Below are 14,607 nucleotides of genomic sequence, written 5' to 3' on the forward strand. Positions count from 1 at the left end.
GATTGCCTTCTCTACCATGGTACAGTACCTTAACCTACCAGAAGTAAGGGATTTTCCCAGTTTGTTGGGCAAGTGTGAATTTCTTTTCCTGTCTTTCAGCCCAAAACTTCAGAATATTCCATGCAGAATCCCACCTTTTAAAGACCCTTACTGTATTTCCCAATTTCTCTATGATGTCAAGAAGACTCATTTAGCTCAAGAAAGAAGTCTTTTGCTGTCCTTTAGGTACCCTGAGTATCTTTTCAGTGCACAAATTCAGTAGGAAATCAGATTTTTATTAATTGTGACAACTTTTTCATTTGCATTTAAATTGTTCCTCTGCCTTAACATGCCACATCGGTTTCCTTTTTATGGTGAGGTTAGGAGAAGGTGTAGGTGTGCTCTTCCCACTTCGCTGAGACATTATCCTCCTACAGACTGAGGGAGAACTAAGAAGTGTTCTTACCTTCTATTTAAAGGTCTTCTGAAGCAGACCAGGTGGCTCTTTGGAGTCCAATAGTTTTAATCTCAATTTGTTTGCATGAGAATTTTGTGATTTGACTTGGTGAATGATTGCTTAAAAGTCTGGTATTCAGAGTGTCATTTTAGTAGCTGCAGAATAGGATGCCACCAAATTCCAATGCAAATTCTTTCCATACTTGTAGAAACAAAGTGGAAAAATTAAATAAGGAATCAAAACATAAACTGGCTTATTCTGGAAGAGTGAAGACCATTTGTCTTCAGAAAAATACTGCCCTGTGGATAGGGACAGGAGGAGGACATATCTTGCTGCTTGATTTGTCAACGCGTCGTCCTGTACGAGTCATAGACAAGTTCTGTGATTCTGTTCGAGTCATGATAACAGCTCAGCTGGGTGAGTACTTTGAAATCACTGCTAAGTTTAGGTTTTCTCTGTACTGCTTGTTATAGTGCTCCAGGAACAGATTAGCACTATCCAGGATTTGTTCATTCATTCTACTCCACGGCTGTCATTTTCCATCAGTGTGAGACTCTAGGGTGTAAACTGAATATCAGCAGGCTGAATACCTGTGCCCACATAAAGCAGCAGCTCTTCCCTGCTTGTCATTGATCTGCTCATGTACCCCACCTTCACTGCATCCCTGTGCTGTGCTTCAGTGATGCATCCCTGCTCTCACCATCCTCTTGTCATGTGGTCTTTTCTTACGTGTGTCTGCCTGCGTTCTTTCTCCATCTCATGTGTGATTCAGGAATGGTTCTTTTAGATTTGGGTCACAGACAGATCACAGCAGAGCTGGGAAAGTGCTACACACCTGGACTTGGGGTGTGCACTTGTGTGCTGCTGCTCTCATCAGGGATAGTTGTTTCGAGCGTCTGTAGGCAGACAGGACTTGTGGGGTTTCAGTGGCAGGAATGCAGCTGAGGAAGGGACACTCCTTGGCTGCTGAAACTTCCTTCACACTTCCTTCCTTCCTGTACATTGTCCTGCACCGTTTCCAAAAGTAATAAAGGCCATATCAACTCAAGTTTGTGGTACAGCTGTGGTGAATACATTCAAAGTACACATTACTTCAAAAAGTCCTTTGTGGCATGACATGTGGGTTCCCATTACTTTCCGCGGTGTTTTGGAAAAACTCTGGAGTTTCCCTGCCAGTGTTATTTAAACGTGTTTGCTATCCAAAAAATAAACAAACCAAACACTGAAGCTGTTGTGAATTCAGCAGCACACTGTAATTCTGCTAGCAAATCTCAGTTGTAGGCTGTGAATGTTTTCTTCTTACCATCAGGAACTTACTCTGCAGGCTGTTTCTTCCTTTCTGGCACCAGAAGGATCCGTAGACTACAGTCAGGTCATAGTGCTGGCAATGTTGTGTGGGTCAAATATACTTCACCTTCCTCTGACTTGCCTTTGCCTGAAACACCAAATGCCACAGTCTGTTCAAAGCCCAGCTGTTAATGGTGCCAGCTATAGCACAGCATTGTCATTCCATCTAGTCCTCATAGCTACAATGTTAGTATTATAAAAGGACATTTTATTTTTAGCATTTTGTAAAGAGTAATTACTATGAAAACATAATTATTGCCTTGCTGCAGTCACTCATAGGGAGAATATATTGTATAGAATAGTGTGATTGAAAAAACCTTGAGGCTCAGTCACCTCAACATTTTTAATCAAAATTTTATTTATAGAAAAATTAATATTCAGGAGTTTAGCTGCACAAATCTCAAGAACAGCAAATAAGATTGATATATGCAGTTTGATGTGTACTTTTTTCTTTTGATCATCTTTTTGCAGCAATTATTTATAAGGGCTAAGGTTTTTTTCCTAAATTCAAGGACTTGCTTTCTACTGGAATCTCTGAAAATGTCACTGAGGCTGCTGAGCAGTTTTTCAACAGTACCACATTGCTTATATGAAATAAGAGAAGATAGAGGAAATATTTTTGTGTGAAGTAGTTTTATTTAAGGTTAAACCATATAATCTCAAGAGGTAAATATTTCAGGAAAAAGAGATTTCCAGACTTTGAGACATTAATGTTATCTGTACTTCATATATGAATATGGAAATACAATGACATTTTCCAGTTCTGTCACCTAACACATTGATGTTCAATAGGCATGAGACTTAACACAGAGAATAATTTAGATGTAAATCTGTAGTTTATTTTGCAAATACAGATTTAGATTTCTGTACAGTAAGACAGGACCTAGGTCTAAATAAGAAACATTATACTTAAGTTCCAGTCACTTTTGTAAGGAGTATGGATAGGACTGGCTATAGAAAAAAATTAAATTTATGAAAAATCTGAGCATGGAGGATGTGTATGGTTCCCACCATCCCTCATCTACTGTAACCAGATTTACATCACTCTCAGAGGACAATATAGTGCTGACCTCCTCAGGGCAGGAAAAACCTCTCTACCTTGCAGAGGTCCTGGGACATGTTAAAAAACTTCCCAACTGCAGCTTTCACAGTTAAGCCATACTCCAGTCTATTTATGCCCCAGAAACTGCTCACCCTCCTCATCTTTGCCCTGGGAGTGTAAGGCTCTGTGTGTGAGGCACGGTGCTGCAGCGGGGTGTCTGCACACTGGGGGCTGTTCCCTGCCTGGCCAGATCCTGACCCAGGGACGTAGGCTGGGTCCTGTCCCTACTAGCTGGGAGCCAAGGGCACCCTCACAGTGCTGCCCTGGAGCTGCTGTGGCAGGAGAACATGCAACAGCTTCTGTCTATCTTTGCAAGGCATTTATAGACATGTCTTGTTGGAAATAAGCAGGAAGTTGATATTGAAACACTGGCACATTCTGTTTGTCCTTCTGTGATCCAATCACTTCTGTCTTCCAGGTCTTCTTTTGCATTCCTCAGTAGGCACCTTCTTATGATCTATCCCTATTTCCACTTCCCATCCATATGTCGTCATAAGTTTAAAACTTTTAGTTCATCATTTTTACTCAGTTTTTTGTCATGTTTGGTTGGTTTGATTTTTTCATAACTGAACTGGCACATTTTGCTGTGCACTGCGACTTCACTTGCAGCCTGTCCTTTTGCTGTGACATCTGTTTCCTGTGACTCTACCACCTCTGCCTGTGCTATATAATAGGGTGCTTTGTTCTTGGGCCTGTTCAGCAGGCTGGGTTGGCTGATCCTGTGCTTATGCCTTGGAACCCTGATAAACCCTGACATTAAATGGAGATGGGAACTACATTGTCTTCGTGTCCGGGTTTTTCATGGTTAATGATTTTGAATAAAGGGTCTGGTTGATTGAACTCTGCTTTCTGTCCTCTTAGTGCCTTGATGCCATCTACTCTTTCTGTCCTTAAATTACAAAATTCACATTAAAATTAAGATTTGACATTTTATTTCTTTGAAAAAGGGAGTCTCAAGAATGTGGTCCTTGTTTTGGGATATTGCTATAAAAATGACACCGAAGACAACAAATATCACAAAGGTATCTGAATTGTGTTTTATTAACTTCTATTATTAATAGAGGAGACACTGTTGTGCTTGACTACGCACTGAGAGTGAAGAGTTGATCATCATTTGGCAAAATTTTATTGAAACACTACTATTAAGTACTTTTTGTTTTCTTTTGCATATCTGGGCTCATACAAACTAAAAGTAACTTCCAAAAATGGATCTGAGGAAGCCACTGTTTGAAGGATACAATACAATTTGTTGGGAAACTCTATTTGGAGAATAAATGTCATTGTCTAATTGGAAAGTGTATCAAATGGACTTCCAGAGGTGTCTGTGCTAGGTCAGGAATCCCCAATGTTTTCATGAGTGCTGTGGATGAAAGAATAGTGAATGTACTTTTCAGATTTGCAGACAACTCACAGCTAATACAAGCTCACTGGAGGGCAGGATTAGAACTCAAAGTGAGCCTGAAAAATAGAACTAATGGTCTGTAAGGAAATAGGATACCATTCTGTAAGGACAAATGCAAAATCTTTTATTTAATTAGGAATGATCTGCTGTACCAGCATGAGGAAATGATCAGCTTAAACAGCAGTGCTGCAGAAAAAGGGTCAGAATTGATCAGAGGCTGGTCACGAATCGGTCATGTCATGCGGATGCAGATGAGGCAAACACCACTCTCACACCATGAAAGTGGTGTCTGTAAGCCATGAGTTAATTCTTACACAGAAGGAGCCTATTTATTGCTGAATGTTCTGGACTATTAGGAGCAGTCCAGAGAAGACAAATGGAACCTGTGAGGAAATGTTGCAGGGAGTTAAATTGCTTAACATAAATAAAGCTTAGAGGGGACATGATAATAGACTTTGAATATGCAAATTAAGAGCAATAGAATTAAGACTTCTATATATTCCCTGTGGGGAGGATAAGCACTAACAAGTTTCTGTTACAGCAAGGGAGATTTCAGTCAGACATCAGTAAAAGCTTCCTGACAATTAGGATAGCAAAGTGATGGAAGATAGAAAATCTACATCTTTAGATTTTTCTAAAAGCAGTTAAAGTTGGTGCTCTGATCAATGCCCTTCTTCACCTTTATCTCATCCCAGTTTCAGCGACTCCTAAAAATGTGGCAGTGATAGTATAAAGTTAAGGAGGGCAAGTGTAGGTGAGCTGACCAAAATGAGTCAAACTTCAGAGCACTGGGTTTACATTGTGCTATTCCCCAATTTCTGTAACCATAAGAACATTTATTGGCTTATTAGCATTTTTATTTTATTTAAGAGTTACATTAATTACAGAGAAGAATCGGAGACTCCAGAATCCTTGGGGCCTTAGTTTGTAAGCCTTGACTTGTGTAAGTGTTCTCAATTATCCCTATTCCACTAAAAAAAAGTGTGAATTCTTCATGAGTAAAGAGTTGTTTGCATGAATGGAGACTGAAGAAGTGACCTTTTCTAAGTATATTCACTAGCTTATGAAATCAGTTTTTATTTTACAGTGAATGGGGTTTGAGTCTCATAGACATTCAGGGTGTATCTGCTTGGAAAGGTAGAGGTGAAATTTTAGTAGGCACCTCAGTATTAGCATTAGCTGTAGCTCATGTCAATAGCTTAAGGCCCATAGGCACTAGGAATGGTTTTTCAAGTACTTTTAAATGGGATACTCTAAATTTAGGAACTAGAATCCAAATCATTGTGCAAGTACAAACATCTTGTAACCCATAACTGTATCACCTCAAACATGAAGTGTCATGGAACTTGTCTTCTAGGTCTTAAAGATCATGCCTTTGTTGAGTGAATTTCTGAGTAATTGATAACAAGCAGATCAGCAAAATCATGTCTAATTATGCAATAACTCATCTCTGTTGCATATTTCAAATTTTCTTTTTTTTCTCCAGAGTTACAATCCTGCGTGTCAGTGTGGGACATTAACCTGCCCCATGAAGTACAAAACTTGAAAAAGCACATAGAAATTAGACAGGAATTAGCAGAAAAAATGAAAAGCTTTTCTTTGGACTGAAGATTCACCCTGCAAGTGTCATTTGTTTATCTGGTCTTCCATGCTAACATACTGTGCAATATTTACAACTTCTTCTTCCTGTTGTGTTTAAACTAAAGCAGGAAGAAAATTACCATGAGAGTATTCACAGGATACGAAGAAGAAAGAAGTTAATTGTAATATTTCAAAGGACAGAAAACTGTTGAGAATTTCTGATTCTAAAATGGTATCATGTATCTGTTGTTTACCTGTTCTGCTCTCTGCAGCTATGGCTCAACTTCAGTATAACATTGTTCATCCAGTTTTTGATCCCAGTTAAAATGGGAATAAGCCAGGAGACTATAAATGGCTCTAATTCACTTCATTATCTCTACTGAGTTGACACTCCAATAAGAAGCAAAATTTAAGCCTCTGTGTGTATATTGCAGTTTGCATATATGAGTTTGCTCCTATGATTCATGGTTTAGTAATGTCAGAGCTCATGACCCTATGAAAAAACATGATATTTTATCTAACAGCAGTGTTTAAAGGAATATATAATTACTACATTATTTTTTAAAAACAACAGGCAGAATTGTCTGTGTTTCTTCCATGAATAATTGACTTTTTTTTTCATTATGACTAGAAAACACCCCATTGTGCTACAATAATAAACTGGCTCCAAATTAAACATACCGTGAAGCTTCTGCACATTGGTGTCCTCCTGCAGCACTGCAGTTTGCCTGCTCCTCAGAGATGCAGTCACACCACAGGGAACGCTGCCAGTCACGTAGCTCTCTTGTGCAACTCTCTTGGAAGAGATAAAAGAAAGCACAGGGTGAATGATCTGATCTAAATGCTGCTATGACTTGTTCTTTGTCCAGCTTGCTTGTTTGCTTACCTCAGTCTAAAAAAAGGGAGAACTTTTCCTTTGATTTTTCCAACATGCAACATTTCCACTTACTCATTCTTGTTTGACTTTATGTTGTTTTGGTGGATAATCAGGGGAACCTTGAGGAGTGTAAGAATTGACTGCCTCTTCCAAATTTGTTTCCACACACCATCATTCAAGAATCACTTTTTGCTGCTTTCTGGCTGCAAGTCCAAGCTTCTGCTTACAGTCCACACTGACCTGCTCTAAGGAAGTGCCTCATTTCTGTCCACCTGAAGACAGACTCCATTCTCTTTTTTTGATACCAGAAGAATCCATAGGGTGCTCCCAAAATCTCAAGGAGTGGAGTATCCAGAGCAATTCCTGAGTCTAGGGAGCTGAACAAGGTTGAGCAACCAAAAAGTTCTCAGTTTTTGTTTGTTTTTTTGTTTTTTAAATTATATACGGGGACAACAGCATTTCTTGTTTCCAACTCTAGCACTATTGTACTAGTTCTGTTTTCTGCCAGTTGTGGAATGCATACTCAGGATTCTTTTCAGATATGCATCCCAGTTTCTATGCATTCTTGTAATCTGTGTACTGAAAAGAATTTGCTATTTATATGGGATTTTTTAACTCAGAAAATATATATTATGTTAGAATAAAGATTTTTTTTTTTAAAGAAAAGAATATATGCATTGTGATTAAGTTTATTTGTAAGTCGTTTTGAAATGTAAACCTAAACATTTCTATTAAAACTGTTCTTTGTTAATAATGTAAGTCTACTTTTTCGTTATTGAATTTTGAAGGAGGGGCTTTTCTGTGCAGCTTTTTTGGCATTTAATTCCTTCAGGATGATGCAAAATTTTGGCTTGTAGGTATTATTGACACAGCTGCATTCCTGCTTATGCTCTCAGTGCATGTCTTGAACCCTTTTCCCTTCCCCTGTTTGTCTTCTGCTTGGTGTTCCTGCAGCCTTCCCCAGAGATGGAAGGTGACCTGTAAGGAATATTGTCCTTGTGGTCATTGGCTAACAATGATCCATAGACTGAATTGGGTCATGTATTCAGTATTATAGGGATGGCAAAGAACAAAAGAAACTGCAGCCAAAAGAGTCAGGAGCTCATTGCAAACCCAACTCAACTGGCCACTGCTGATTTATCTGTGGCTGGAGAGAAAAATTCTGTCATGGTGGTAACTCACTGGGACTACTGTTTAGCAGTACAGCACTCATTCACACAGAGCACAGTGATTCCACTGCACCCCCACCAAATACTTTTTAGTACTGCAAGAAAATATTTAGAGAACATCTTGTGTTGATGCTTCTTGTTAGAAGCACTCAGGGACTGGCATCTCCTCCCCAGCTGGCACCTGCCAGCAAGGGCAGGAACAGCACCATTGAAACCTGCACTATAAGAAAACCTGTTCCCAGAAATATCTCTACTGACAAAATGTAAGGAAAGAGGAAAAAAAAAATGATAACTTTGTGTTCACTCTGGTTTCAGTGGAACTGTTTGAAAACCAGTGGAAGCTGATCACATAAGAGGACAAGTTCTGTCAGATACAGTTTCTTGCATACTTAGAGTAACACCCAACATGTGAAAACAGATTACCTTTACTTCAGAAAAGAGCCTTTTCACTCATGGGAAACAATCATGCAGGGTGGTGTGACTGAACACCTGAGCTGGGACAGGTGAGTAACCCCATCTCCCTCAGTGCAGCTAAAAGGTACTGGGGTTTAAACCTAAAGACAAGGAAACTAAACATACACAGTAAGCTGAATGCCTGATTGGATAATGTTGGGGTTTTTTTAAAGTATCTTTCCCCTCTTGTATGACTGCCTTTAATTAGAGTAATTCTTTTTTATTACTTGCTTGCTCTGACAAATTACATATGCAGATGCACCTGGTCATTAATTTTAACCTCATTTCTTTTACAAGCAGTTTCTGTCAAGCCCACTGTAAACAAGCTGCACAGCCTGATTTAATGCTCTTTTTTCCTCTGAACTCTCATACTGCCTCTAGTGTCCCATATTATTACCCTATTACTTCTTCATGCACCACTTTGGGGCAAAACTGGGACACGTAAGGGAGGAGAGAGAATGAGGCCTATTAGGTGTGGCTTAACCCCCAAATGTGGGGTTTTGCAAGACAAATAATCCATTTTAATGAACACTTCCGATACCAGAGCATAAGAAAGTAGTAAGGGAAAATAATGAGTCTCAGTGAATGAGGAAAAGACAGTGATGGTTTATTTCTATTAGTCTTTCAAGTAGAAAAGCATATGAACGATTTTTCTCACTTATTTTCTGGCTTTTGTCATTAATTTAAAAAAATCTGGAAAGAACTCTCCTTACCTGCCTTAAAAGAACCAAATTTCCTGATCAGAACTAGCAAGTATTCTGTTATTTCTGTCTCAACTAGGTCTTTATCCATATTATGAACATATCCCAGGACTGTACTGACCTGCACATTCTCTTATATAAAGCCTTCTCCATGGTCTTTGAACAGGTATAACTCACTGGTTGCCAGCATACTATTTAGTAACTTTTCCAGATTTTTTTTTGTTAGGTAGGCATGTGTCTTTGCAACAATTAGTTTATAAATACAGAGTAGCATAATCACATGAAAATGGAGAATCATAATTATTGCATATCTGTATTTTAAAATTCATTATTTTAAGAGGAAAAAATCCACAAGATATATTAATTATTGTTGTATTAACAAGGGGAAACCTCATTTACCAAAAATTTAGAAGTGAACCCAGGTGAAATTTCTAGCACAGTTTCAGGAATGTTCTTTGCTGCACCTGTGAGATGTGTAGGCACTTTGAGAACACCTGTGCCTTGAGCATTAGGCACCTCAGGAAGACTCCTCAATAATTACACTGGTCCTTGTTTGATTAAGTAGCATAATTACAAGGATTACCAAATGGTGATACAACTTTTCCCCTGCAGTGACCTCAATGCTGACCTACCTTTTTGCATGGATTGTTTGAACTGAGCAGAAAACTGGAATGATTTTTTTAAAGGTTATTAAAATCTATGATATGCCAGTAGATCTATTTAAAAAACAGTAGGGTTTTTTTTAAACTATATCAATATGATTCTAGTAAAAACATTATGAAAGTCAAAAAGCAAGCAAAGGCCTTTTCTTTTTTCCCTTTCCACTGTGTTGCTTTGCCTTTCCTGCTGCCAGAGGTTTAAGTGCTCAGTCCCTACAAAGGCTGTCATTAATTAGTGAGGACAGACATAAAAATCAATGTGCTGTCTTATGGCGTACATGATTATTTACTTCACTTCCACCACAGCCCATTAGTGTCACTGACCTGAAAAGTTAAAGCAGACAGAAAAAGGGAAAGAAATTAAGATCTCCTGGGACCGTTTCAGTGTTTTGCCTTTTCTGAACTATTTTTCCCCGTGCCTTTTTCCGCGTTTTTCCAGTGCCATGTCCTGGCACTGGCTCCTGACGGCACAGCTGTGCCTGGGAGAGGGGCAGGCTGTGCTGGGGGGCTGTGGCACCGCTGCCACCCAGCCGAGAAGCACTGAAACCATTCTGCAAGAAAGCGAGAGGGGAGAGAAAGCAGGGGGGGAAAGAGAGAGAAATAATAACAAGCAGAAGCTGCCGGCATCAGCGCGCAGCAGCCGAGCCGGCAGCGCTGCAGGGGCCGGGGCCCGGCTTCGGTGCTGCCAGAGCCGCCTCACGGATCCCCTCAGGGCTGTCCCCGGCAGCGAGGTCAGGACAGAAAACGCGGCCAAACGGTGCCCGGTGCTGAAGGATGCCTGGGCAGGAGCGAGCGGGCTGGAATCCCCTCCAGCGACACGGGGCTGCATCCCTCCGGAAGCTTCCAGCTCCGCCGTGCCAACACCTCCCGTGTTCCAGCACCTCCGTGCCAGAGCACCCCGGCTCCCTCTCTGGGGCACCCCAGGCCGGCTGGCCCTGCACCGCCTCGCCTCTGCAGACCTGTTTAACAAGGCAGCAAAAGGGACAAAACCCTTCACGACAAGCTCCCTTTTCAAGTGAAGGATGAGCTACACTGCTCATCTTCCTACTAGTAGGAAGATACACTACTTCACTTCCCGTCCCAGCGGGAAGGGGAAGCAGTGCCTCAGCTCACAGGGTTACACCGTTCCAGCATCGCCGCCTCCTCCCCTGCTCGGGGTCCCGCAGAGCCCAGCAGCGCCATCGAGCCGTGAGGACACCGCGCTGCGACAGGCCGTGTGGGAGCGATCTGTGCAGCGGCGACGGAAACAGCTGGCGATTTCCATTATAAATACACCAGAGTAAGGTCGGTGGGTCTCAGTTCTGCTTTCTCTTGCCACGATACCTCTGCAATTGCCTTGAAAACACCTGTTTTCTGTGGAGTTACAAGAAACATCCATCCCCAACACCAGCTGCAAGACTCTTGGGCTCTGATATTTGGACTTTAAATCAACTGAGCTAAGGCTGAGGCCCAGAAATGACAACTTCATACCAGTATTCTCAGAGATCACAATAAATAAGTATTTTTAAAAGCTGCAGAACTGCTCTCAAAGCTATGTGTCCTTGGATGAGCAGCAGCAGAGGCTGCAGCTTGCCACACAGAGGGTGGGTTTGGGTGCTGCTGCTGGAGGACTGAAAGCCAGTCCATTCGCCCCTGAGGTGATGTTGGCCATGTAAAAAGTATTTCCTCTCTCCTCAAGCCTCCAGAGACTGCTACAGTGACCACTCCTTTGCATTAGTCAAGCACCACGAGGTTCAAGTGAAACTCAAAAGATGCTGTTAAACCGCATATGCATAAGTAAAGGTTTAATGAGCTTCCTATTATACCAATGAAGCTCAAAATTTGCAAAGTGAATTTCTAAACTTCAAGGAGGTGCCCACTAGCTGCTGAAGCACAGCAACAGCAACACCTGATGCATGCAACACCTGATGCATGCAGAGCCAAAGGCTGGGGTCACCCTGCCCTGTGCAGTGGCCCTGCTCAGTTTAAATGCCACAATTGTTCCCAGTCACTTTTAATAACCAACCACCAGCCAGGAAACTAAGCTTCAGTAAACAGTAATTTTCCATTACTATCCATGAGTCAAAAATTCAGCTCCCCACACTTTTTTTTTTCTTTTCCAAAGTAGTCTAATGTGTGGAGCACTCTACAACTAGAAAATTTCATGGCAAAATACACTCTCACCTTGTAATTACAGGAAAATTTTCCAGGGGTAAAACCCAACCCCAAACCCTTTCAGTTCCGTTTTTATGGATATTGCAGCTAAACCCAGGAAGAGACACAAACACCTGGGCTCTGCAGGGACTCAGAAGCAGCTGCTGCAGAGCAACTGGTCCTGCTGGAAGAGTCTGACATCTGCTTTGCTGAAGCTGAGGATAGAAGTGGAGCAGGGGAATGCAGGACCAGCTCAGAGCAGCATCCATGGCAGCTCCTGTCTGTGCCTGTGTAGGCAGAGACAGGGGCACAGGCAGCCTGGCTGGAGAAGCTCTGCCCATCCTGAGCCTGCCCAGCAGCTATCTGCCATGGCCTCTTGCCCCCAGACCACATCAGGGTCCTCCTGACCCTAAACTAGTCTGGCTTTCTGATTCATTTTTCACAAATCAAATTACCAGTCCTGCAACTCTGAATATTTCTATGTATATATGCAAAACAAAACAAAAAACCCCAAACCAAGCCACAATGAGATTTCGCTTGAATTTTGATAAGTAGAAGTCCCACAGAGACATGTTTTCAGAGCATGCCTTCAGCTCTCACCCAGGGGAGGCTGCACTACCCAGCCTTGAAGGTTTGTGTTTTGATGAATTCATGGACCAGCTTTCACAAAACTCCTCTGGAAGGCAGGGAAAGGTGACATTGCCTTTCTCTTGGGCCAGAAGCAACCAGAAATGTTTTGGAAATGATGTTAAGCTATGGCAGAAGGAAAAGATGAAGTACTTCACATGCTCCTAACTAAGTCTGCTCAAATGCATGCCAGTGCACTAGCAAGGCGTGCAAGGGCAAATAGTGGGCAGACCTACACTGTCAAACCCTTGCCAGTGCACAAAAGGCAGTAAGCAAAGTCCCTTAAGGCTTTTTGAAGCATTAATTGCTAAGTATTAACTTTAAATGCAAGCATGGATATTTTCTCTAACCAGCAGGTCTACTGCCAAGGCTAAATATCAGACACAGTTTGCATTCACTTGGCAGAAAAAAAATGTCTTTACAAGAAGTATCTTTGCACCAACCTGAGTAAGGAAGGCGTAAATAAAGCCCAGCTTCTGGAGTGCCTTTTAAAAACAGATCTTAGCAAGTATCCCCAAACAAGCTGTTCTCCTTCCCATCTTCCCAGAAGAAAGCAGCATTACTTGGCTACCTCTGAAGAAACAGGGAACAGAGAGCTTTGGTATCATCAGTGCCACAGAAGATCTGACAAGGTAATCACATTGTCCTGCTTCAGTGTTACTGCATCATTACACAAGACATCCTTAGCAACAGATCTTACAGAGAACTCAACAGCAAAAGGACAAGGCAACAGCTGCCTCCCTTACCTTGATTTTGTCTGTTCAGTTAATCACAGCTGCATTTATACACCAAATATAATCTGCCTCTGACCCTTCCTAAGCAACTATGCCCTCTACTTAGGGCTTAGTTTGTCAAATCAGTCCCTGAAAAGCTTAAAAAGATCTTGCACAGGGCAGGAAGGAAAGTCATTGCTCAGTTCCATGCAGGACTGACTCCATCAGCACATGTCCTTGTCCTGCCATGGACCACCCCAAATAGGCACCCCAGGCAGAGCCAGCCACTGCAGAGAAAGGCTGTAGAGCCCCATACCTGCAGTACAGGTCCCCACCACAGAGCTTCTGAGAGGGAAACAGGTGAATTTTCTTTCAAATTAGTTACCTATTTCTGGTATAAGAATTTCAGGGGAAAGTAGCTTGGGTTTGCTTTTTTAAAAATGCCTGCTACATCTCTTAACCTAATCCCTTTCCACCTACAGACACACATTCCTTTCTTCCCCATCTCTACTAGCAAGAGCTCCAGAACATCTGCTAGAAAACTCAGGGAAAAGAATAAAAAGAGCCTGAAGTAGGGAAATTTCCATTCCTATACCCATTTCACTGTCTTCTTGTGGTGTGTCCTGCAGCAGGCTCTAATGCACAAAACAGAGATGGTAAGAAAAACTGCAGCCATAAAGAACAGAGGCATCCATGCCAGCCTGACTCCCACAGCTTCCCCATCCCACTGCCCACCCACACCCACCATAGCCCCTCATACACAACTCAAGAGCACAGCACACTCACCTAGAAGCACTATTATTATTATTATAAGTTACATTAATTTACCCCTTCTCTCAGCTCACGACCAATTTTCTCCCAATATTCTCTTTCACAGCTGGTTTTGATCACAGCCTATCTCTGCCCCCGTTTGCTTTTGCTGCCTTGTCCACAGAGCAAGTACCTGCCCCAACTGAGCCTTCCTGACATTGAAATGGCTCATCCCACCTTCTGCTCTACCATAAAGCAGCAACCAACCCCTTACTCCTGCAGTGCCAGGGCTTTAGTCTTGCCTTTTCCTTTCTCTAATCAGAAATCTTTTGTGAAATACAGCCAGGAACACAGTAGTGAAGTGTCATTGTAACTCAAGAGATTTTCTAGCAATTCTTGCAAATGCTGTGTGATTCTGGCTTGCAGGTTACAATGGCCAAAGATGGTCAGTTCTGTTAAAAACCCAGATCTGTGTTTCCTCTTGAACCGTAAAACCATCACTGGAGCAATATCCGTTCACATGCTCTCCCCAACTCTAGGGGCTGGCACCGGCTTCCCACAACACTGGGGTGAGGCTCAAGGGCCACAGGGGACACTGCCAGCCAGGCACAGCACTCCAGGTCTCAGAGGCAGGCACGGTGACCAGGCACCTGTCCC

General features: G+C 42.0%; 1 protein-coding gene across 1 annotated transcript in view; it reads left to right on the forward strand.

Moving 5' to 3' along the window:
- The window catches only part of LOC131572728 (leucine-rich repeat serine/threonine-protein kinase 2-like), a 65,469-nt gene extending 57,965 nt beyond the window's left edge, over positions 1-7,504 (forward strand). Inside the window, exons 49-51 of the mRNA XM_058826035.1 lie at positions 645-853; positions 3,833-3,907; positions 5,774-7,504. Of these exons, the coding sequence (XP_058682018.1) occupies positions 645-853; positions 3,833-3,907; positions 5,774-5,895 (406 nt within the window). The 3' untranslated portion in view covers positions 5,896-7,504. The remainder of the gene's footprint in view (positions 1-644; positions 854-3,832; positions 3,908-5,773) is intronic.
- The last annotated feature ends 7,103 nt before the right edge of the window (positions 7,505-14,607 follow it).

Source organism: Poecile atricapillus, chromosome Z (assembly GCF_030490865.1).
Source record: "Poecile atricapillus isolate bPoeAtr1 chromosome Z, bPoeAtr1.hap1, whole genome shotgun sequence".
NCBI lineage: Eukaryota > Metazoa > Chordata > Aves > Passeriformes > Paridae > Poecile > Poecile atricapillus.